The sequence below is a fragment of the Phocoena phocoena genome, chromosome 10 (assembly GCF_963924675.1).
Source record: "Phocoena phocoena chromosome 10, mPhoPho1.1, whole genome shotgun sequence".
Taxonomy (NCBI): domain Eukaryota; kingdom Metazoa; phylum Chordata; class Mammalia; order Artiodactyla; family Phocoenidae; genus Phocoena; species Phocoena phocoena.
The window spans coordinates 63,504,038-63,531,118 of NC_089228.1; the positions used below are offsets into that span (position 1 = coordinate 63,504,038).

At 35.5% G+C, this 27,081-nt stretch overlaps 1 protein-coding gene across 1 annotated transcript in view; it reads right to left on the reverse strand.

The window, feature by feature from the left end:
* The window catches only part of MLIP (muscular LMNA interacting protein), a 113,368-nt gene that overhangs the window by 61,168 nt on the left and 25,119 nt on the right, over positions 1 to 27,081 (reverse strand). Inside the window, exons 5-8 of the mRNA XM_065885943.1 lie at positions 17,626 to 17,697; positions 7,340 to 7,405; positions 7,173 to 7,256; positions 6,997 to 7,056 (exon numbers count right to left, since the gene is read on the reverse strand). Coding sequence (XP_065742015.1) covers positions 6,997 to 7,056; positions 7,173 to 7,256; positions 7,340 to 7,405; positions 17,626 to 17,697 — 282 coding nt within the window. The remainder of the gene's footprint in view (positions 1 to 6,996; positions 7,057 to 7,172; positions 7,257 to 7,339; positions 7,406 to 17,625; positions 17,698 to 27,081) is intronic.

The window sequence follows — 27,081 nt, forward strand, 5'->3', positions numbered from 1 at the left end:
ATCACTGATGAACATAAATGCAAAAATCCTCAACAAGATACTAGCAAACAGAATCCAACAACATATTAAAAGGATCATACACCATGATCAAGTGGGATTTATCCCAGGGATGCAAGGATTCTTCAATATATGCAAATCAATCAATGTGATACACCATATTAATAAATTAAGGAATAAAACCATATGATCACCTCAATAGATGCAGAAAACCTTTTGACAAAATTCAACACCCATTTATGACAAAAATCTCTACAGAAAATTGGGATAGAGGGAACCTACCTCAATATAATAAAGGCCATTTATGACAAACCCACATTAAACCACATACTCAATGGAGAAAAATTGAAAGCATTTCCTCTAAGATCAGGAACAAGACAAGGATGTCCACTTTCACCACTCCTATTCAACATAGTTTTGGAAGTCCTAGCCACAACAATCAGAGAAGAAAAACAAATAAAAGGAATACAAATTGGAAAAGAAGAAATAAAACTCTGTTTGCAGAAGACATGATACTATACATAGAAAATCCTAAAGATGCCACCAGAAAACTACTAGAACTAATCAATGAATTTGGTAAGGCGCAAGATACAAAATTAATGCACAGAAATCTTTGGTCTTCCTATACACTAACAATGAAAAATCAGAAAGAAAAATTAAGGAAACAATCCCATCTACCACTGAAACAAAAAGAATAAAATACCTAGGAATAAACCTGCCTAAGGAGGCGAAAGACTTGTACTCAGAAAACTATAAAACACTGATGAAAGAAATCAAAGATGACATAAACAGTTGGAGAAATATGCCACGTTCTTGAATTGGACAAATCAATATTGTGAAAATGACTATACTACCCAAAGCAATCTACAGATTTAGTGCAATCCTTATCAAACTACCAATGGCATTCTTCACAGAATTAGAACACAAAATGTTGCAATTCATATGGAAACACAAAAGACCACAAATAGCCAAAGCAATCTTGAGAAAGAAAAACGGAGCTGAAGGAATCAGGCTCTCCAACTTCAAAATATATTACAAAGCTACAGTAATCAAGACAGTATGGTACTGGCACAAAAACAGAAATATAGATCAATGGTAAAGGATAGAAAGCCCAGAGATAAACCCACGCACATACAGTCACTTAATTTATGACAAAGGGGCAAGAACATACAATGGAGAAAAGAAACCCTCTTCAATAAGTGGTGCTAGGAAAACTGGACAGCTATATGTGAAAGAATGAAATTAGAACACTAACTAACACCGTACACAAAAATAAACTCTAAATAGATTAAAGACCTAAATGTAATACTGGACACTATAAAACTCTTGGAGGAAAACATAGGAAAAACACTCTTTGACATAAACCACAGCAAGATATTTTTGGACCCAACTCTTAGATTAATAAAAACAAAATAGAAAACAAAATAGTAAACAAAAATAAACACATGGGACCTAATTAAGCTTAAAACTTTTGCACAGCAAAGGAAAACATAAACCAGATGAAAAGACAACCCTCAGAATGGGAGAAAATATTTGCAAACGAATCAATGGACAAAGGATTAATCTCGAAAATATATGAAAAGCCCATGGAGCTCAATATCAGAAAAACAAACAATCCAATTAAAAAATGGGCAGAAGGCTTAAATAGACATTTCACCAAAGAAGACATACAGCTGGCCAAGAAGCACATGAAAAGATGCTCAACATCACTAATTATTAGAGAAAGGCAAATCAAAACTACAATGACCAATCACCTCACACCTGTCAGATGGCCATTATCAAAATATCTAGAAACAGTAAATGCTGGAAAGGGTGTGGTGAAAAGGGAACCCTCTTTCATTGTTGGTGGGAATGTAAATTGATAAACCACTATTGAGAACAGTATGGAGTTTCCTTAAAAAACTAAAAATAGAACTACCATATGACCCAACAATCCCACTACTGGGCATATACCCTGAGAAAACAATAATTCTAAAAGAGACATGTGGGCTTCCCTGGTGGCGCAGTGGTTAAGAATCCACCTACCAATGCAGGGGACACGGGTTCCAGCCCTGGTCTGGGAAGATCCCACATGCCGCAGAGCAACTAAGCCCGTGCACCACAACTACTGAGCCTGCACTCTAGAGCCCGCGAGCCACAACTACTCAGGTCACGTGCCACAAATACTGAAGCCCACCTGCCTAGAGCCCATGCTCTGCAATAAGACAAGTCACTGCAACAAGGAGACCACGCACTGAAACAAAGAGTAGCCCCCACTCACCAAACTACAGAAAACCTGCATGCAGCAATGAAGACCCAATGCGGCCAAAAATAAATACATAATTTTTAAAATTCTTAAATAAAAGAGACATACCACAATGTTCATTGCAGCACTATTTATAATAGCCAGGACATGGAACCAACCTAAATGTCCACCCACAGATGAATAGATAAAGAACATGTGGCACATATATACAATGGAATATTACGATAAAAAGAAATGAAGTTGAGTTATTTGTAATGAGGTAGATGGACCTACAGTCTGTCACAGAGAGTAAAGTAAGTCAGAAAGAAAAAAACAAATACCATATGCTAACGCATATATATGGAATCTAAAATTTTTAAAAATGATACTGATGAACCTAGTGGCAGGGCAGGAATAAAGCCTTAGACATAGAAGAGAATGGACTTGAGGACATGGTGGGTGGGGGAGGGGGAAGCTGGAGCAAAGTGAGAGTAGCATCAACATATATACATTACCAAATGTAAAATAGATAGCTAGTGGGAAGCAGTAGCATGGCCCAGGGAAATCAGCTCTGTGCTTTGCAACAACCTAGAGGGGTGGGATAGGGAAGGTGGGAGGGAGGCTCAAGAGGGAGGGGATATGGGGATACATATATGCATATGGCTGATTCACTTTGTTGTACAACAGAGACTAACGCAGTATTGTGAAGCAATTATACTCCAATAAAGATCTATTAAAAAATAAATAAATAAATTTAACTAAAAATAAATAAATAAATAAAAGAAAGGGCAAAATAATGATAATCTCAGGAACACAGGCAATAGAATCAATACAAAAAGACCTTATTGAATACAACCAAGAGGTCAACAAGAAGAAAAATAAATCCAGGAGAAAGCTATGAATGTGTAAGAAATAAGGATCTAAATAAAGTATGTGTCTAAATAAAGAAGAAATCAAGAAAAATATAACCATATAAAATTCAGATCTAGAAGTCCAAAAACTACTAACAAACTACGTCTACATACATATGCATAGATAGATAGATCTTGATTAAAAACAACAGGAAAGTGAAAAATCCTGTGGTACTTAAGTTTAGAAAAAGATATATGTAAGCTTTAAAATTGATAGGAAAATAAGCATAATTATTGTCTTTAATAATTTAGAGGTAAATATGAAAAGTAACAAAAAAGCAAAGTAAAATTTTCAAACCAGTAAATATCAAAATATCCAAAGGAAAGCAGGAAAGTCAAAAAAGAAAACATTTCAAGTAGCAAATATAAAATAAGATGGGAGATATTAGTCCTAATATAAGAAGAATTACAGTAATTGCTAATGGCTTAAGGTCCCAGATAAACAGAATTTCAGATCAAATATAAAAGTGATATCCAGAAATATGTTGTCTTGAAGAAAATAAGATGAGTGTACAAAAAGATAAAAAAATAAAGTAATAGAAAATAGTAAAAAATAATAATAATAGAAAAAAGTAATAAAAGATACATCTAGGAAAACATGAATTAAAAATTACATATATGTTATGTATCAATATATAAGGTCACAATTTTCATATGAGACTAAAAAGAACAGCCTCAGGTTCACAAGGACTTTATAGGCTAATAAAGGCTAGAAAAATCAAAATGATGAGAATAAACACATAAGCAATAGCAATATAGTTTCAAAATCAAAGTCAAATCTTATGAACACTTCTCTAGCCTTATTTGTTCTTTTTCTTGGCAACAATCACCACGATCACACTCTCTTAAACACTGTGCTCTTGTAGCTTCCATGTTACCACACTGCTCTGAGCACAATAGACTTTCATTCTCCTTGATTGGACCTGCAATATTTTGTTCCTGGGAGCTCCGTACCGGGTGTCCACAGCATCGACATACCAGTCATTCCCTGATCTCTCATACCAGCTCCAGCCACACAGGTTTAAGGCCCCCCTGACACACATCTTGAACTTACCTTATCCAAATAAACATAACCCTCTTCCCTCTACCACACTGAGCCTCCTTCACGTTTGTCTACCGTCGAGGCAAAGAGCAGGAGCTCTTCCACGATTCTCTTCTCCTTCTCTGCACACATCCAAACCCAAGCAAGGCTGCAATATCTCTTTCATACTCAGTGCTTCTCTGCAGCTCCTCTGCACCAGGCCACCATCATGGTTCCTCTGACCTCGGTAGCCTCATCACAGCAGCCATCAGCCAGCTTTCTCAATGGTTTCATATTATCCCCCCCATATTTTTATATCTTCCCATTTTCCCTGGAATCCAAACTTCATGGCATGGCATGTAAGTATCCTCGCCGTCCCTACACCCCTTTCTCACCTCATTTCACACTGTTCACTGCAACCACACTGGCCTTCTTCATGCACACTAAGCTCTTTCCTGCCAGGATATTTGCACGTGCTTAATCCTCTTCCTGAAAGCCATTCTCCCTGATCTTTCTATGACTGGCTTCTTTCCCTCATGGTCTCAGTTTGAATCCTACTTTCAGATCGTTATATCCAAAGTACACCTCTCAGTGTGGAGAAGAAGAACCCCCCTACCTTGTTGGTGGGAATGTAAATTGGTGCAGCTACTATGGAGAACAGTATGGTGGTTCCTTAAAAAACTAAAAATAGAACCACCATATGATCCTGCAATCCCACTCCTGGGCTTATATCCAGAGAAAACTCCAATTTGAAAAGATACATGCACCCCAATGTTCATTGCAGCACTATTTACAATAGTCAAGACATGGAAGCAACCTAAATGTCTGTTGACAGATGCATGGATAAAGAAGATGTGGTACATATAGACAATGGAATATTACTCAGCCATAAAAAATAATGAAATAATGCCATTTGCAGCAACATGGATGGACCTAACGATTATCATACTAACTGATGTAAGTCAGACAAAGACAAATACCATATGATATCACTTTATATGTGGAATCTAAAAAAAAACAAGTACAAATGAACTTATTTACAAAACAGAACAGACCCACAGACATAGAAAACAAATTTATGGTTACCAAAGGGGAAAGGGGGTGTGGGGAGGGGTACATTAGGAAGCTGGGATTAACATATACATACTCCTGTATATAAAATAGATAAACAACAAGGCTCTACTGTATAGCATAGGGAACTATACTCAATATTTTGTAATAACCTATAAGGGAAAAGAGTCTGAAAAAGAATACATATATGTATATTTGTATAACTGAATCACTGTGCTGTAACCTGAAACTAACACTACATTGTAAATCTACTTCAATTGAAAAAAAGAAATACGCCTCTCCGATTACTCTGCCTTGCTCACACTTATCACCATAGTACCTCACAGTGCCAAGCCCATAGTAAGTACTAATAAATATTTGTTAAATGAAAAATTGCCTTAAATTGAATGGCCTAGAATAATGTATCTTTAACACTATAAGTGTTAAATATTTGTTAAATAAATCAATAATACAGGTTATTACTCACATGTTACTTAAGTCCTATTCCTATTACATTTAATGTAATATAGGGTATTTTTATATGTTCAACAAATGAAATGAGAAAAAAATACATTTAAAATTTATATAGTCTCTGGCAAATCAAACTTTTCTATCTTTAGATTAAAAGACTTAAAGAATATACAAAATAGGTTACAAATAGAGAAGCTATAGCTATCCATTTGCAGGTTCTCTCTACTAAAATATAATAATACTGACAATGAGTGATTACCTGGCTTCTACATCATTATTAAAGGATATTTGTCTATAATGTTCCAATTGAAAATTAGAAATACTGTTTTAGTTATAGGCAATTCTGTACATTTAAAATCTACTTTAAACACAGCTTTGTAAATCAACTCTAATAAAATTTTTTAAATAAGTAAAATTCAATAAAATCTACTTTATACATACAATGTCCAATTTTGAAAAAGAATATGCAAAAAGTATTTATACTAATTCCAAGAGAGAAAATAAGACTGACCAAAAATACCTAACAATTATCAATAAAAGAAAAACCACAATCATTTTGAAATTTGGGTAAGTAGATCTGTACAAAGCATTCAAAAAAAAAAAAACTTGGAGAAATGTAATATTTTATCCCAACAAATGAAAAAGACTACATGATAAGAAGGGAGTACTTAAATATTCGATTATAACAATGCTTTAGTAGTTCTCAAATGGTCTAAAATATCCAGGATTCTGTCCCTCTGAGTCAACGAACAATGAAATAAATTCAGTTAACCAAAAGAAAAGAATTCCAGAAATAATACCAGTGTGAAAGCTCTAAGACTAACACTACTTTAGTCTACCTCATTTTCAGTTTCTACAAGTGTAAGGGCTCTGAATTACATAAGGACTGAAGCTATGATTTGGGATGAGAATAAGTCACAAATTCTACATACATTTCTATATCCTAAATGCCAACATATAACAACACAGTCTAATACTTTGGCTTTCAAACTGTTTTGAACTTGACCTACAGTTAGAAATAGATTTTACTGCAACCTATATACACATGCCTATACCTGTACATGTAAATGAATTGAAATAAATGTCAACAATACCTACTCACTGCTTGGAATAATACAGTCTGATTGATAGTTTACATTCTTATTATTCTATTTTAATATGCTGTTTGCTAACAACAAATAAACAAACAAAAAACAAAAAAAACACAATGCTAGTTGCTATCCACTAATTTCCCAAATCACTACTGGGCCTTGACCTGCAGTTTAAAAATCATTAATATTTCTATATTATGGTTCAGTAAATTATATTAAATACATACATACTTTCATTGTGTCAGAACCCAAAAATGTCTGTAGGGAACTTGAAGGAGAATCAGAAGAATGCTAGGAAAAAAAAAAAAAAAGGACAAGCTTATGATGCATCCATCCTAGCCAAGCAGAGGGAAATGAAGTGAAGCAAAGCAAAGGTTTGAATTGCACGGTCTAGTCTAAGGCATTACCATAGACAAGGAATCCTGTAAGACCTTATCAATGGTAGCACAGAGCTCTTCAGTTTGCTGCCTGAGCTGTTCAGGGAAACACAACTGGAAGAATTGAAACCAGGTACTGGGTTAGCAATGAGTTTCGGGATTGCATTTCAAAAGCAGAGGTGATCTGAAGCCATTACCTCCAGAGGTGGATCTAATGTGTTGTCCTTGGAGATGCTCTCTGTCTTGACTGGTTCGTCTAGTGCCTAGTGATAATAAATGAAATAGTTCTCATGTGAGGATTTTAGTCAAATATACATGTAGTAAAGTCTGAATTCAAAGAAAGCCCTGTATGTCTCAATGTTTCCAAGAAGAAATATCTTTGAAACATTTGATGAGCTATTCTCTGACCTGGAGGCATTGCCCACAACTGCCTACTTTCTCCTGTGGAACTAGTATCTCCAATATAAGGAGTCTCGTAGTTTTTGTGGGCACGAGCCCCATTGGCTTTTGTAGCTAGGTATTTTGGGGGCTTGTCCCTTGGGTGGGAGCCTTAAAAGCTGGGACATTAGATGTACAGTCTACAACCTCAGGGCAAAATTGGGAGCTGGGGTTTCCCTCCCAATTGTTTGGCACTGTGCCAGGGATGGGGTTGATGACAAGAATGTATCTCAGCCATTCCTGCCAGGTTTCGAATGGGTATTTTCTTATTAATCTGAGATGCTGGAGTCACTCAGCTGGTTTCTGGATTTCTCTGAGGGAATTTCTCCATGTGCAGCTTTATATTCAATGTGTCCCTAGTAGGTGAGTAGTTCAGAAGCTGCCTATGTTGCCATCTTGGTCCATCCCCTTCATCATTTCTAATAATTATTTGTGTCCACCTGCTTTTTTATTAATCAAGTTCCATGTAGAATTATCCATTTCTAATCTCTTAATTGGACTAACTTTTGACTTTGATCTTATTTGGCATATTCACATTCCATTTCAGTAGTTTCTGTTCATATCCTTACTATTTATTTCCTTCTACATTCTTTGGATTTATCCTATTTTCCCTCAAAGAATCCCTTTTGTTGCATTCTACAAGTTGTGATATGTTGTATGGTCACTGTCATTCAATTCTAAACACATTTTTAGGTATTTCCATTAAGGTAGTTTTTCTTTCTAATTTTTTTAAAATATAAGGGTTTTTTTCCCCCAATTTTTAAATTTCCTACTTATTTAGTTATAACCATAGAACTTTTCAAAATAGCCATTTCTTATGTAGTGTGAGATTTATGGTATAAGACATGATTAGTTTTTTGTAAATATTCCATTTATGTTAAAGAAAACATCTATTCTCTAACTGTTGGTTGCAGAGCTGTGTGTGTGTGTGTGTGTGTGTGTGTGTGTGTGTGTGTGTATCTATCAGATCACGATTTTTCATTTTTTTTCAAATCATCTTAGTTTTACTACTCTTTTTCTTTATTCTATTAATAATTGAAAATCATCAATTAATTGAAAGTCACCATAAAATCTCACAGAATTGTAGTGAGTCTGTTAATTTCTCCCTGTGATCTTAGCAATTTTTCTCAATGTAGTTTGAAACCATTTTATTAGCTACATTCATAATTAGAAGTATACCTTCCTCATGAATTAAAAGTTTGTCATTATGAGGTAACCTTCTATATCCCTAATAGTGCTTTGTGTCTTAATCTCTATTTTGCGCGATACAACCAAATGTTTTTATTAGCATATACCTAAGATGCAAAATGGAAATAGTCTACATCACTGAGTCACCGACAGAGAGCCATACTGAATGGCCAAGTTGAGCTATACCTCACTGTGTTGTGGGGAGGAAATAAACATTTATTATGTTAAGCTATCCCCCTTATTTCAATAACTCACAAAGGAAAGTACTGTCTGAAAATCATTTTTTCAAAATCTATTTCTCTGCATTAAATAAAATATAAAATATTGGCTATGATAACCTAATAGAAACTCTTGAGACTGCCTCTTTCCTACCATAAAAAAAATCTCTTTTCCTCTCCTCCTCCATCCTCTATATATTTTTTTCTTTTTTTTGCAGTACGCGGGCCTCTCACTGTTGTGGCCTCTCCGGTTGTGGAACACAGGTTCCGGATGCACAGGCTCAGCGGCCATGGCTCACGGGCCCAGCCACTCCATGACATGTGGGATCCTCCCGGACCAGGGCACGAACCCGTGTCCCCTGCATCGGCAGGCGGACTCTCAACCACTGCGCCACCAGGGAAGCCCATCCTCTCTATTTTTGATTAATCATGAGTAATGAATAGCAGGGAACAGAAGATGTCGTAAAGATAACTCCTTGCTGGTGTTCAGACAGCTTAATTTTTCCTTGACATGGTGTTCTAATCACCTCCTATTTACCCTGTTGGTGGGGAGGGGAAGGGCTTCCCACTCTGTGGTGATGGGGATGGCCGAATACATGACACCTGACACTGGACAGGTGAAATCAACAGCAGTTTAATAGTCAGAGGTGGTCACGGCCCAGGGGAAGAAACTGTGCATTCCATTAGGGCCACATAAGAGCTGTGCTCGGGGAACAGTGAACAACAGGGGTTGTGGAAGGCAGGTTTTGTAGGATCAAGAGAGTGAGGCGTCCCTGCTTCCTTAGAAGGGTGTGGTCGGCTTGTTTGAATAAGTAGGCACTGCACCTGGTCGGTTTGATAGGGAGGGTTAGGGGACCTTATCTGGGGGAGCAGAGTGGGGAGGTGAGCTTGCAATTAGACCAGCTGAGGCCCTCCCAATTCTACCAGGTGCCAAGCAGGTAGTATTGGGCTTTAATTTTAGGCTTTACACTACACATGGCTTCTAACTATGACGATCATTACAGAGAAGGGTAAAGTCAGAAATTAATGACCCAGAGGGAGGGGATATAGGTATACATATAGCTGATTCAGTTCATTGTAGAGCAGAAGCTAACACAACATTGTAAAGCAATTATACTCAAAAAAAAAAAAAAAAGCCATAGGCTGGGAGAAAATACTTGTAAAGTTAAAAAAGGAAAAAAAAAAAAAAAGAAGAAGAAAAAAATTAATTAGTGACCAGGATTAACAACAAACTCCTTAGGAGAGAACCTTGGTCTAGCTCTTCCTTGCTCTCCAACAACACCTTCTACCCACTCCTCACTTGCATGCTGTTCTTTAACCACAATGGATCACTTGAGTTCTTTGAACTTGTGCTGACCTTCCAAGCACACGTTATTAACTTTGCCTAGATTATCCCTCCTCCATCCTCAGCTCACTTAGAATTCGTATTCATCCTAAAAATCCTAATCCAGCTCCTTTATAATATATTTTGGCATTTGCACCAGGCAAAATCTGCCCCTCCCTCCTTGGGGCACTGCATCATTCCATACATGCCTTAAGCATATTGTATCATCATTACTCTTCAACTGTATCTCCTCTCTACTGGACCATTTGTCCTATAACAATTAGGAAACTATGGTATTTATCTTGGCGTTCTAAGGGTAGAACACATGACATGTCTTCAGTAAAGATCTTTAGGATGACTTGAAAGGGCAGACTGACAAATAAATGGAGTTAAATGAATAAATGAATCATAGAAAGAATATGATCTTAATATGCCTTGGTAAAATGCTCTAGAGAAGGAGTTTAAACTCTGAATATTTTAAGTAACAATTTATTTTCCCATATTTCAATTAAATGTGTTTACCATCAAAGATCTGAGTATGTGATCCATGTTAATATAATGAGCAAATATTTTTTCAGCCAAAATCAAATAGGGTTATTATCTTGGTTACTTCGTGGGAAATTACTATAGGAAAACACAACTTTTATTATGCTACTTAAAGTATTGAAATTTACTCAAAGAATGAAAAAACTATCTACTCAGAATGCTTGGAAAATTAAGGAAGATAACTAGTATTCAGTCAGTAATGCTGAAACTTTGAAATGGAGATAATACTCGAACTGCATTAAAATTTGGAAGGGGGATTAATCTAAGTTTGAATAGCCTTGAAATTCACTAGAATTGATTTTTTTATTGACAAGGAGTTCTCTGTCAAATATATCATCTTGATCCACTCCTTCTAGCAGCCATAAAAAGTAGGTTTTTTTCTCTGTAGTACAAAAATGTATTAAAAGAAAATATATTAAATCTCCATTAACGTGAAGCCTGACCGTAGATTGCTTTTTGACAACTTAGCCTGGCAGGATTGTACTGATATTTCTTTAGATTTATTCATTTTGAGTGAAGTTCTCTCAGAATATTCTCCAATTAAAGATTTTATTTAAAAAACATATATTTTCTACCAAACTGGCTGATAGCCAAGTGAGGCATAAATGGAACATGCTTTGAATCCTTTTTTTTTTTTTTTTTTTTTTTTTTTTTTTTTTTTTTTGCGGTACGCGGGCCTCTCACTGCTGTGGCCTCTCCCGTTGCGGAGCACAGGCTCCAGACGCTCAGGCTCAATGGCCATGGCTCACAGGCCCAGCCGCTCCGCGGCATGTGGGATCTTCCCGGACCGGGGCACGAACCCCCGTCCCCTGCATCGGCAGGCGGACTCTCAACCACTGCACCACCAGGGAAGCCCTGAATCCTATTTTTAAAGATTCTTAACTAATAGTTAGAAATAGTCTCATTAAAAGTGGTTATATTTTACTCAGCACAACCAACTTTGGGGCCCAGTTTTTGAAAAAAGACATAGTGAATCTCCTTTTAGAAGAAAATAGTTTCTGAGCTCAGCATGACATTATAATTAAGAGGTAAGAACTAGGAGCAAGCATTGTAAATCAAAGTCTTTATGAGAATATATGACCACACGCTGTAATATGTGTTCCCCATCCAAAAGGAGCATCTCTCATGGAATTGCAAACACTGTTAAGTCAGATATATTGAATCAGCAGACTGATTAGAACCTGCTCTTTCTGGAAATAGGATTAAGTTCTAAAAATCTGAAAATAGAATGAATTAGTTGCACTCTAAGAGTTAGAAAGTAAACTCCTTCCATAGAGAGGATACTCTAAAAGGGCTTGTAAATTTTTTGTGATGCCTGAACTATCTAACTGGATTGGATTTCAAAAATTTCATGGGCGAGTACTGTATTTTAATAATGATAAAATTAACCTCCAAAAAAACAATTCAGGCAGAAACCCCAAAACTGCTATTCTTTGTTAATCTGACCAGCTATTTGGTAGAATAAACCCTGTGACTACAAGAGATTTGCTTGATTTTCAGTCATTAATACAAAATCATTTGTAGGATTGGAGATATTCTCATCTAAATAAACCTCATTTTGATTCTCTAGTTGGAGATTCAGGTCTGAATAGCATTCAGATCTGAAGAAAAGGGGGAAATGTATGCTGTAAGCCAAAGAGCCCTCCAATATATAAAATTACAGCTTCTTTAAAGGTCTAGGAATATTTATCAGCAGATTATTTTCATATGATTGGTTTAAAAATTTCAAGAATTGAGGAAATTTACTTGGTGTTTTTAATCCCAAGATCTCTGGAGGGTTAAATGTCTGTTCTTCTCACACAGAAGGAAGGGAGTTTTGGCAAGTCATTACGGCCAGTTTCAAACCTGTTCCTGAAGACTTAATGGCAAAGCCACCAGACTTTTTCTTTATTTAATCAAGTATATCAGAAGGGTATTCCTGATTCCCAGCCAGCACCTCCTCTACTGTAATTCGCCACCTCTCTTTTAATAACTCAAAAAATTGGGCTGCTTTGTAAACCCTCACTAACTCAAGTCTTGTCAGAACTAAGCTATTTCCAATTCCCTTTAACTGTTCCTCATTAAAAAACAAAAAACAAAAAACTTTTGCTGCTCTAATTTGATGAAGATTTAAATATATTCTAGCAAGTAATAAAATATTATCCAAAACACCACCTCTTGCTCAATATTTCACTTAAGCTAATTGATGTCACTGTTGCATGGTGAACAGGGAAAAGCTAGGGGATAATCAGATCCCACTTAAGGTCCATTTCAGCAACTCACTAGCCCTGCAGCTTTGGGAAATTTAGTTGACATTTTGGAGCATCAAAATTTTCACAGAGTTGTGAGGATAGTAAAGCATTTAGCTCAGTGTCTGACATGCTAAAGTACTCAGTATGGCAGCCATTGTGATTGTATTCTTTAACCATTAAAAATTACCAAGTCTAAAACCAACTTACTTTCCTTGTAGCAGAAGGCCTTTTATATCTTTTCCATGGAATTAGAATTGATGAAGCTTATTCTACCCTAAAGGAAGAAGCTTATCATCATCCTAATTGCCATATACGAGGCCCCCTTATTTTTACAATCCTATGAGCAAAAAATTGCTTTAAAATCGTGTGGAATAAAATTGGAAATTTAAGAGACCTACCCAGGTGCAAACTAAATTAATTCATTCAATGAATGTTTAACAAAAACTACTAGGTTTTCTCAAATAGTTTATAGTCGAAAAAAAAAAACAACAATACTTTAATATGGTTTACTAAGCGCCTTAAAAGAAATAGTTGCATTGTAGACAACTGCCCAAGAAGAACCAATTGGTATAGATCTGGGTCCTGGGCACTTTTCCATTGTTAAAGAAATTGGGAACACATTTACTTCTTGAACAAACCTAAATTAAGAGATGTCTCTCTAGTCTAGACCATATGCTAAGTTGGTAACCAGATTTTGTTAAATTTTTGAGACATGCAAAGATCCTAAAATAGTCTCACCCAACGACATATGTTTAATCAGATTGGAGTTTACCAACTCATGTTTTAAAAAATTAAACTGGCAACTTAGAATAAAATGATTTGACAATTGACAAGATATCTCAAATCTTTACCTTTCTATTTTTGTAGCACAGTTTTTACTACTGTCTTCAAAACAGTTGTTCTTTATCCTCCTTCCACCAGGAAAAATAAAATAATTTTTCTCCTGTAACTTTCATTTAAATAATTAATCCTATAATTTATAGGTGCTATTTATAAAATTGAGCTACTCTAAAATTCTTTCAAACACATTAAGCTTATGAGTTAAATGCATAGTAATATCATTTGTTGGGAAACAGTACCTAACCCTAGCCTTGATTTTATCCTGAGAAATAATTGTGAGGAAGGGAACAGATAAATTACTTACAAGGAAAAAGTGTATTCTTTCATGGAAAAAAATTAATCACTCTGAGACAATATATATTGGCAATATTTGATTTCAAGGAAAAAGTGTATTCTTTCATGGAAAAAAATTAATCACTCTGAGACAATATATATTGGCAATATTTGATTTCAAGGAAATATCCCTTCATCTTTCCTTTCCTTAACACAATTGCTCAATAAAAATAATAATCCATTTATTTAGAATATTAAAATGTGCCCTTCAGTTTAATTTTAACTTTTTACCTATTGCTATCAGACTCAGATGATTAAGAAGAAAAATTAATCAATAAGAGAGAGAGAGATCTTCAACATTCTCTGAAAAGGACAGCAGTACCCACATTGAGACTAAAAAATAATGTCCATATCAAACTTATTTCCTCTACAGAGTCTAGTATATTGTTGAACATATTGTAATAAGGACAGTCACAAATGCACATTCATCTGATTATTTTGTTCCTGTTTTATAATCACTTGTATTACATCCTCATCTCAATCTTAGAGAAGATGATTATTGGCAGGAGATTAAGTCAAAGACCCCAACACCAACACATTAAAATATGATGGCTGTAAAGCCTTAGTTAAGGCTTTAGTTAAAAATTCTTCCCTCCTAAAAGTTCATAGGGGAAAAAAGATAAAAAATGGAATAAGCTATAAATTTAAGTTTGACACAGACAATAAATTACAGAATTGAAGTATCAGAAACCTCATGTCCCCTGCCAACAAAATGTACTCTTTTGAAAATTATGGGTTTCATCAAGGGGTGATTAAAACTGAAACCAATCCAAGGATTCAATGAAAGCTTAATGTCTGATTGGAAGGGATGCCTGTACTTCAATTTGGAGAAAATTTTGCTTTTAAAAATAGTATTATTTTTTAAAGTGATTCTGGTTCCTCATTAATTATACTATATGCTATAAAACAGAATGTGGTGTAAAAAATCCGGTTGGGGGAGAGAATTAATTGTCCATCTATCTTAAGATGAAGTAAATGTGCTTTTTCTATCTTCAAGGCGTTCCACAGCACAGACCCTAACAGAATATTGTGATGACACTGCGCCATCATCCTACCCCCTAATTGTGCTGTTCTGTAAGATATTAAAGGGATCTCAGAAAAGCTTCTGTGATTTAAAATATTCCAAAATGTTAATCCTCTCCCAAATAGATGTCTCTGATGATTATAGTTTTAATTTACTCACTCAACTCAGAAATAAGTCCCTTTGATTTTAATGTCATAGGATGAGTTCTATTGTATAAACAGTTGGGCAAAATGATCGAAATTACCAGATTTATTTTTTAAAAACAACAACCATGAAAGAAACAGCACAATACCATTCAAGAAATATTACTGAAAATAGAAATAAACTCTCATAAAATCTTGGGATAATACTTTTGTTATTTAAAAATTCTTACAAAGTAAAATCTCTTATTGAGGAATACATAACATGGGAAAGCCAGCCAAAAAAAAAAAAATGTGAAATTATAAAAGGCTCTAAAGAAAAACAAACATCATGTTATATCCTGTGACCTTTGAAGAATTCAAATATTTATTGTCCAAAACCAACATCTTAGCCAAGAGACCATTATCCACACTAGATAATTTTATTAGATATTTTAAATTAGATATCATGATATTTAAATTTAGATATTTTAAACTAGATATCATGATATTTACATGTTGTGGTACTAAAAATAAAAATAATAATTTTACTGAAGAGTATGTTTTATTCAAAATTAAAAACACAAAACCTCTCCCAAATGAACTTGCATTAGGTTCAATGCAAAGCGATACCACCATAGACATTTATGAAATGAGTTTGTGATGCAATTTGAAATTAAGCTAATCATTCCTCATGGATTATAATCTCAAAAATCCACTGAATTGGAAGAGAAGAGAGCTGGCCAGCATGAGGGAAGGACACTGTGGCAGAACAGCCCCTATTCTCTCTGCCTGGCTACTGAGTGGGAGAGCTTCTCCCATTTCTGTGAAGGCAGGCACTTGTGACCAGATTTTGGAAATGTCCATCTGAAATGGGGAGAAGGTCTATGGTGAGGGAACACTTCTACTATGACTCCACATAATATTTAACTCTAGAAAATAGGATAAGGGGCATCTGGTGAAGGTGTCACTTCTTGAAGCCTCCTGAAACCTCCTGAAATTGGTGTTTTATGCCCATCTCATCTTTCAATGAACCATAGAAGGTCAAAATTCAGAAGAGAAGCTAGAGAAAAAGTTACAGATGGCCCCCTCACCTCCCACCTCCAGTTCAAGGCATTCAGATATATAGAGCATAGACTCTGGGCCACAGGTGGATAATTGGGAATTTGTTATCAGAGATACATGATATAAGAGATATTGCCAACAAATGTTCACCTATATACCACTTAGAATATCCCACTAACAATTCCTACTTTTTTAGACAAAAGAATATATAAGTTTTATTCTCCAGATCATGCTAAAATAACAAGAATGTAGGCTCACAAGCCAGTGGTCAAAATACCACCTGGTTGCAAACATTAACATTTTGACAAATTATAACATTATTTGAAACACTATAATTGCACAGAAAAAAATGGGCTTCATGCAAAGATAAATTGCCAAAATAAATATCATAAAAATAACATAAGAAATGTATCATGTCATAGACCTGGTAATTGATTTCACTTCAATTCTGATATGATCCTCCACTGGGGCTTCATGTGAGTATTTGTAATGGACTTATGAAACAAGGGGCTTTAATTTAATTTACCTACTGAAGCAGAATCCTGTAATTTTACAGTTAATGACTCAATAGCAAGTCAAAAATGCCCTGGAGCCATGTGAAAATAGCTGGGTCATTGGAAGGGATCTCAAACCCTCCCTCCCATTCATGGAGGTCAGATCGATGGCTGAGGAAAATGGATAACGATGTTCAGACCGTGATGGGATTTAAGAGGCTAAGTTGGATGTTTGGCTATAATATTTCCACCCTGTGGAAGCCACTATTAATCATCAAATTTCAAAGGTGGCCAGTTGCCCACACGTAACCCCATTTTACCTCTACTCTATTGATCAATGTGAATAGAGGTAGAAGCTCTTAAATATTAATGACCATTTAAAATTCCAAAGGACAGGGATGTACCCAAATCTGAATCAAGTTTCTCAGAGCTGCTTAGTAGCTTGGATAACTCCAGGCTCCTACCAAGACTCAACCAATAAATCAGTGATGTCTCCAATTCTATCCAAGATGCTTTCACTACGTCATCTTAAACTAAGAGCAGCATTTTATTTTAGTAAAGGCAGAACTTGAAAACAGAATTTTTTTTAAACATAACAAAAATGACATAAGCAATTTTAGAAAACATCACCAAAATTCACTCTGCTTTTGAGCCAACACTGACCTTCTGTTCCAAAAGCAATGTGTTTGTTGGGATTGCTGCAAAAGCCTTGTAGCTGGACTTGATCTTGTATTGCTAGAATGGGGGTAACCAGAAAGCAAGAGTGGAGTTGAAAAGGGGAAAGAATGTGACATAAATTTAGACTAGTTCTACCAAGTTAAACCACATGTTATCAAATGAAGAAAACAGTGATTATGCTTCAACAACTTGTTTTTGACAGAAAAAAATTAGTTTATCATGTTAATATTTTATTAGAATGAGAAGCAAAGAAATATCACAGTAAAATATCAGCCTAGAGATTATAGGCAAGTATATGCTATATCATTTCAGAACTTAAAAACATTCATTTTTACAAAGTTATATATAGATTTCTCATTAGCAGCATGCCCTGAGAAGAATACTATTGTATAAATATTTGGGGTATTTTTGCTTGATTCTCAAAGGAAAGCAATTCTTTTTTTATAGTGTCATAATTAACAAATATTATGCCAATAAGTTTAATTGAACTCAATACATTCTCTTGCATCATTCATAAAAACAATGATCAGAACACATAACATTTAGCAGTAATTTTTAGAAAGTAGTATATTTTGAATAGAAGTGATATCAGCAATTTAACTCCATAATGGAAAACCTAGAAGGCCATACTCTTGATCTTAATTTCATTTTTTTAAACCTTATCACCCTTTCCTGCACTTTCTAATACAGTGATGTTAATGAATCAAATGATAAAACATTCTGAGTTTTCTCAGAATGGGCCTATCACTGTTGTGGCCTCTCCCATTGCAGAGCACAGGCTCCAGACGCGCAAGCTCAGCGGCCATGGCTCACGGGCCTAGCCGCTCCGCGACGAACCCATGTTTCCTGCATCGGCAGGCGGACTCTCAACCACTGCGCCACCAGGGAAGCCCAACATTCTGAGTTTTAAGTAAAACTCAGAGTAATCTAGTTCAGTTTTGGGAAGTATTTGGGGGAGAGGGTTGAGCGTGAGACAGTTGTAGAAACCAGTATCATATAGATAACCAAAGGCCCAGTTTTGATATTGTTCTGGATCCCAAGCTGCTTAACTAAACTCAAGGTTCCTCTCACTTCAAAAGCTCTCAGGCAACTTCCCCACTCGCCCAGAGCCAGCGGGAAACTGGCACGCAGCTCCAGGCTGTATTCGTCCCCTGGAAAGAAGACCAAAGGATTTACAGAAGAAGACACGGTAATCAAGTAAAATAAAACCTTGAATTTTATGGATGGGATTGGTGTAACCTTCATGCAACTGGTGTGAGGAAGGTAAGAAGCTGGCACATTCATATTCCTTAGGAAGAAGTTCAAGTAGAAAAAAATCAAAATGCCAGACCTGGAAGAAGAAAGTCTCTGGTCCCTTCAAGACTTGAGCTTACCTACTGAAGCAGAATCCTGTAATTTTATAATTAATGACTAAAGTCGTTAATTATAAGTCTCTCTATTGATCCAGTGCTGCTATCATCTCCAGAAAATAATGTATCTGGATAAGCACTAAAATAAAATGCCATCTCAGCATGTGGAATTAGAGCTGACATCTATGACTAGGCGAATAACATGCATTGCCTCATTTAATTTTGCAGAATCCCTATAACTAAAGAGTCATTAGGAAAAGAAGATGTGGTGAGCTCAGGTGACTCATCTAAGACCACAGCCCATAAAAAACAAACAGATTTGGAATCCAGGTCCATCTGGATCCAATATCCATGCTTCTCTATAAGATACTTTTTCCCAAGGAATATCTAAACAGGCAAATAATGCAGAATAAAATATGTTATTAATACTCCACAAGGGTTTGTGGATATTTAACTGTAGCAATAGTTGCAACAATAATAATAGATAACAATCACTACAAGCCAGGTACTCTTCTGAAACCTTAATGTGTATTATCTCATTTAGTTTTCACAACAAACCTATTATGTAGGTATTACATTATGTTTACCTTATATATGGAAATTAAAACAGACAGATGTTAAGAAACTTATCCAAGGTCACTAGCTACTAAATCATAGCTGGGATTTGGACACGGGTGCTCCAGCTCAACAACTGTGATTTACCTGCCATATGCTCTTGCCTCTCCTTTCAGGATGCGTAATCATTTATAATGCTTGTTCTCCTATCCGCAGCTGTCCTAAAGAATATAGTTGACGAAGCCTTTACAGAGCAATATCTTATTATAAATGTAATGCCATATAATCTTAGAATTAGAAGTGATACTGAAGGCAATCTGTTTCAACCCCCTCATCCAAGGCATCAATCTCTCTGATTCTCTGTTCAGGCACACCATGAACAATTGCCTACCTGCCAAGGCAGCACATTCAGGTCTAATTGTTAGAACTGGTACAAAATTCCCCTTTATATTGAGCCAAAATATGTTTCCTGCTAACTTACTCCTATAGGACTTTGGTCCTCTTTTTCCCTGCTTGGACTAAGAGCTCTCTTCTGTGTGATAGTTATACTGCTGTTTCCACCTACCCCTTCTTTACTGATCCTCAGCTGAAGAATTTCACTATCCCTTTCCTCTGTCAATATTCCTTTAAATATTTTTAATTTAATTTTTATTTTAGATTAGATTATAGTTGATTTACAATGTGTAAAAAAATGATACAAATGAACGTATTTATAAAACAGACTCACAGACCTCAAAACAAAATTTATGGGGACTTCCCTGGTGGCGCAGTGGTTAAGAATCTGCCTGCCAGTGCAGGGGACACGGGTTTCAGCCCTGGTCCGGGTGGATTCCCCCATGCCGCGGAGCAACTAAACCCGTGTGCCACAGCTACTGTGTCTGCACTTTAGAGCCGATGAGCCATAGTTACATAGCCCACGTGCCACAGCTACTGAAGCCCACGCGCCTAGAGCCCATGCAATGCAACAAAAGAAGCCACTGCAATGAGAAGCCCACACCCTGCAATGAAGAGTAGCCCCCACTGGCCACAACTAGAGAAAGCCCACACGCAGCAGTGAAGACCCTACATAGCCAAAAAATTAAAAATAAAATAAAAGAACATTTACATTTCTTCTAAAAAAAATAAAAAATAAAAATTTATGGTTACCAAAGTGGAAACGTGGGGAGAAGGATAAATTAGGAATTTGGGATTAACACACTATTATATATAAATTTTTTAAAGGTGTATTTATCTAGATGTATTTTTAACACAAAGTAGAATATCATCATCACTGACATGATATTGACAATAAACTCAATTAATACAGTGAAGATGATACTCATTGGCATTGCCTCCCTGGTTTTTGTGATGTGTTTAGAATACACAGAATGAAGTTGAGGTCATTTTATATTGTTGGATCACATTGAGTATGCTATTACCTAAAATTCCTAATCCTTTCGTCTTTTTCTTAACATTTGTTGAAATTAACCTCTATCCTGTAGTTATGCTTTTTTCCTTCTAGATCCAAAAATAGTACTTTAGGTATTATCTCTATCCAATTTCACTGATTAGATTTGTCAGTCATTGTAAACTGCAAAGATAATAATTTTATATTATTTCATGAACCATTTTTTATGCATATCATCTTTATCTTCATTCAAGTCACATACAAGGATAGGGAGGTCTTGCCTACTGCATTCTGCCAACCTGGTGGGCATCAATCCATCTTGTAAATTTATTTGGATACGGCAGTTCAACTAATAGACTCACTCAACAAAATATTATTGAGTATCTACTTTGTGACATGCATTGCTCTAAGTATTGGTGATTCAGCAGTAAACAAACACACAAAGCCTTTACTCTCTAGAGCTTACATCTTAATGAACTGAAACAAACAAATAAGAAAGCAAAAGAAAAGCCATAGAGAGATAATAATATGCATAAAATTAAAAGAAGGTGATGAGACAGACAGTGATCTCGAGGATGCTTTGGATTAAGCATTCAGAATTCACAGAAATATATCACTACTTCTCAAATATCTCTCCTTGTTCAAGATATCATGAAAGACATCACAAAAGCTAGAAGCTGGAAAGCGTTCAATAAATGTCTTTTGCTTGAAGAAAATGTCTGACTTCCAGTTATAACTCTTTTGGTAAACATTCACAACCTAAGAATTTGCCATAATTTTCAGAATTTACCTTCCATTTTTTGTGTTAAAAAAACAGCTTGCTTCTTTTTTCTGGTAAATCTCCTCTTTCCCATCATTTACAATACTGCATTTGCAATAAAATTAGAAATTTCATCTGTTTTTTGAGATACGATTTATCTAGACCAGGAGATATGAACTTATTTAGAGCAACTAGATGTCCTTTCTAGTTCTTCATCTATCTTGGGCTTTATGCATCTCTAAGACATATGTAGCCTTTCCTTCTCAGTCCAAACATCATTCTTGCTGCCATAAGAGATACTTTTTGTGTTCAGTATATTTCTTTTAGGTTCTCCTAACAATATCCAAATTTGGAGTATATTTCTTTTTTAGTATGTCAAGGCTTCCAGGTATGAAAGCAAATTCATTGGTTTCCCTTCCTTGGCTTAAAATTACAGATCACTCTAGTCACTGTAATTATAACTTAAATAATAAGAATAGGCTGTAATATTACAGGCTGGAATCACCATTAGCTAGTCATACAAGGTAGAACCAACCAGCCTGTCTTTGAATCCAGCAAAAAATTCAGTGATAACTACTATATCTCTCCAATTTGCAACCTATGCTTTTAGTCATCTTTCCATAAATATCTGTTAAATATTCACTACATAACAGGTACAGGGCAAAGTTTAGGTTTAAAAAAGGAAATTGGGGCTTCCCTGGTGGTGCAGTGGTTGAGAGTCTGCCTGCCGATGCAGGAGACACGGGTTCGTGCCCCAGTCTGGGAAGATCCCACATGCCGCAGAGCGGCTGGGCCCGTGAGCCATGGACGCTGAGCCTATGCGTCCGGAGCCTGTGCTCTGCAACAGGAGAGGCCACAACAGTGAGAGGCCCACGTACCGCAAAAAAAAAAAAAAAAGAAATTGCATTTTGTATGTAAGTTTATCAGAGCTAATTCTATTTATAGGCAGTGCTAGATATTGTAACATAAATCTTGGGTGTGAAGGTGGGGATAGCAAGAACACACCCTCCCCTTCAGAAAATATTTCCCACCACTCTCCTCACCACCACCCCCATCACTGACATATAAAATTCACCACAGGCTCTAGTAATAAAGACCTATGAGATCTCAAAACAAACTGTACTATTTGCCTTGAGAATCAGGGATTTGAACTCATGGTTACACTTTAAGTACAGGTAAATGGCAGGACCTCAAATTACATAAACAACAAGACCCTGAGGAAGGGTCTGACCATACTCTCTCAAGAAACATCACCTTCTTGGATGTCACCCTTTCAGAGAAACCTATCTCTGCCACCCAACATAAATTGGTGACAACCACCTCTTACCCTGCTATACTTTTCTCTATACTTATGATCTTCTAACATACAAGAAAATTTACTTATTGGGGAGGGGGAGGGTCGTGGACTGTTTCTCTTTCACTATAGAATATAAATGTTCTTTTAGCAGGCATTTTTTGCAATTCTATTTGTTTCAGCATCTTCACAACTTTGAAACTTGTACATAATGAGCACTCAATACATATTTATTTTACAAATGAGTGATTTTTTTTGAACTCAGATTGACCATTTTTGCTCATAGAGGTACATTTCATTCTGTTCCCAGATTATGTAAGGATCAGCAGAAATGGAGAAAGTCACATAGAGGCTTGTAACCACCAAGTTTTCAGTGTGATATACTTGGAAATGTTATGATGCCTTAAAAGAATGAGAGTTTATAAATAAAACATCAACTATAAAAGTTCATAAAATATCTAAAAGCTCCCAACTGATTCCCTAACCAATCCATGTGTCCAGCTAGCTTTCAGGCCAGGACAGTGACACCACTGGAGCCCACACAGAGCTTCAGACAATCAACATTGAGGGGCAAAATGTATAAGGTTTTGATGTAATAGCCATCCCAAATTTCCATATGGAGCACCATGATAACTCACTAGGAGAAAAATGTAAATTATAATGAAGGCAAAAGATATTGGGAACCCAAATACAACTTCATAGATTAATTTTCTGATATTCAGGTTTTCCCAAGGGGAAAAAGTGTCTCAGACAATATACACATTGATCAAAGAGCCATGGGAGCAACATTCAGGGAGACACCCATCCTGTCTAGAACCATGATTATAATGTGAAATGATATTTTTCAACCATATCTGAAATTAAAATATAGCCGTTATACTAATAAAAGCAGATTCAGAACTTTAAGATTCTATCTATGAAAAAGAAACATCAAACATACCTTATACCTGAATTTAGCTCAGCCTAAGCTAGCTGTTCCAGTTCATTTTCATATCAAAGGACAGTAAGGCCAGACTTGGAACGAATATCTTTCAAGCATTGATGTTTTAATTTGATGGCTATCTGTATTCTAGGACCTCTTTCCTTTCAGCATCTGGCACTGAGTGAAGCTGATCTAAATCTGAAACTCTTTGACTTCAAAGAGGGTCCTGTGCTCAGATTAGCACAACAGTGGAACGAGCCAGACAAGAAACAGTCCCTAAAAGCATATAAATTCTTTGATGTCCCAAAGCTTTTGTCTATTTCCTCCTATCAATCTATAAAGTAATCTTAGCAATTTAAACAAAACGAGTCAAACATCAAAAGAAACTGCGATAAGATTTATCTCTTCCAGTATCCAACAGTGTCCATTTTACTGAACTTTATACACTCAAGTTACAATTCTTGCAAAGAATAGTTTTATTTTTATATCTATATCTATCTATATATATACACATACTGATTTTTTACCTACAGAGATAACAGCAAGAAGCAAGGAGGAAATAAATATGACAAATATTTATATGATATATATATGATAAATATGACAAATAAATATGTCTCGAGAGAAACCAATTTTGCAAAAGTTATTATAAATTTTACCCATTATAAGAAGCATTTTTTCTGTTCAAAGGAACAGATAAAAATGGATTAATTATAATCATTCTCCATATTTTCATACATGTTCATCAAATTTAAGAAGCATTTCTACAAGCCTGAACTTTATTAACTTGGATATAAAGAAAATAAGCAGAAAAAATAAAGCTAACACTGAAAATTCTTCAAAATTGGAGGCAGTAAATGAGCTGGGGAGGAACAGGTCTTCAAAAAACTTGATTTTAGGGCAAAAAAGGAATTCATCAGAAGCCGCTCTGGGCTCACTCTTTTCCAACTCTCCAAAACTGGGACAAAACATGAACAAAACAGAGTGAACCACAAACAGAAACCCTCTAAGAAGCCTGTGGAGTAACACTACTTTTCATAGAGGTAAAGAATAAGTGTAAGGCAGTATGGTTTAAGAGATAATTGCCAGTAAATTCAGGAAAAAGTAATGTTTAGATCACCAGGGGTTTTTTTTTCAATACATTACAAATGAATTCCATAATCACACATATGTATTGAAAAGATCATCACCAGGTCATTTCACCTCAAATAAATCATATTTTCAAACTTAGAGTTAGAGAGAAAGTTAGATTTCCTCCATCCCATTTGCTTTGAAGTTTAAAATACAAGGACTTAATAATCTTGAAAAATACATTTTAAAATGATCCAAATATTATACAAGTTGATAATTCTAATCATCATTTCATTCCTTCATAAGAGTTAATAAATAAGGCTAAAATGATAATTAATATGAGTTATTGCTTTGTAGCAATAAATCTCAGTAATAAAGAACATGGCTTCAGGAATCAGTAGATTTCAATTAATATAAATGTCAGCTCTGCCAGTATAAGAAATGTAACCTGGGCAAGTTATTCACTGAACTACAGTTTCTTGGTATACAGAATGAAGAAAATAATATTACCAATCTCATATGGTCATGACAAAATTAACTAACATGGTCCCTTTTAATTAAATTTTAACTACTTTGCTTAACTACTGGGATAGTCCTTGACTCACAGAAAGTATTTGATATCTGTTACTGTAATTATCATTACTATCATCACTATTCGATGATAAGGCCAATCTTCTTACATGTCCACACATACTCCTCTGGGATCATCTTCTGTATATTTGGTGGAGTTGTTTACCATTTCTGAAATGCCACCTGCTTTCCTCTTCATTAAGCTAAATCCTAAACATTTCCAACAGGCCTGACATTTATGATAACTTCCCTTACTAAACATATCCCATAATAATATTTCTCTTATACTGAATTCAGTGAACTCTTATACATAATCTGTATTACGTTATATTAATATTGCCTTATCCTTGTTTTCTAGCTTTACTGTAGATTTAATAACTCTCTATAGCTTCTCCACATTATATATATGTATATGTTGTTTTGCTGAATAAAATATATTTTTAAGATAAAGGATTATTTTCCTTAAAAATAAAACACATCCACAAAAAAGCTAGTATGGTGGTGGGCATACAGTAGACGTCTAATGCATGCTTTTTAAGTTGAATTGTACTGTAACATATTAACAGCATCATGTGGGCTGTTTCATCTTTTCCATGGTAAGTTCATCATCCCAACAGTGACAGAGTTGAATACAATCTCCATGGAACCAACTTGGACACTCTAAAATGGTGTTAATTCAATGCACTGAACTGAAAATCCAAACCCCCTCCTAATACAGACACTTTCATAATTTTATTTCATTTATAGAATACTGACTGAATCCTAAATGTCTAAACTCCATATCTTAAATTACATGAGAACAGTTGGGAAGCTGCTACACTCTAGGGCAGAGTTGCCTTCCTCCAGGAAAAAGGAACAATGAATGCTCTGGGTAACTCCTTCAAATGTTTCCCTTCTCATATTAAAGTAAATGCTGATTTCACATCCTTCCTCAATGGGTCGCTTCAGAGCATTTAACAGTCAATACTTCTCCTCTCTTAACTTTACTTCCCTCTACCCAGCCTGTCCATCCTTTCTGTATGTTATAATCATTAAGTATTCAGTGTTCATAATAAATCAAATAATTTTCACATACAAAGGAAATTTCTATTCTCTTTGCCCAACATATATATAGCTAAATCCATATTGATTTAGCTTGAGGTGTATGGAGAGCAATAAAGAAATCATCATGGTGGAAGGGGAAGAAAATTACTACTAATAAATAAATGCCAGCAGAGGAAATAGAAAGTTGTCAGATTGTCTGGGCAGTTATACGGGGCTTGATATATGATAATAGTCCATTTTACAGTAATCCTGTCTACTATTTTATCAGTACAGGGTATTCTGATGGACAATAGGGTCCATGTTATTAAAGAATCAGAAATGTATCATATTCCCAAATTCCATCTAACTGCTCTAAATTCCATCTTCGGGATCAATAATATAACTCATATTATGCCTGGCAAAAATGCCCTTGGAGCCACAGGTATAAAAGGTTACCACAAGAGGATTTGCAACATCAAAGAGGCTTTGAGAAACATACACAATTTTAGA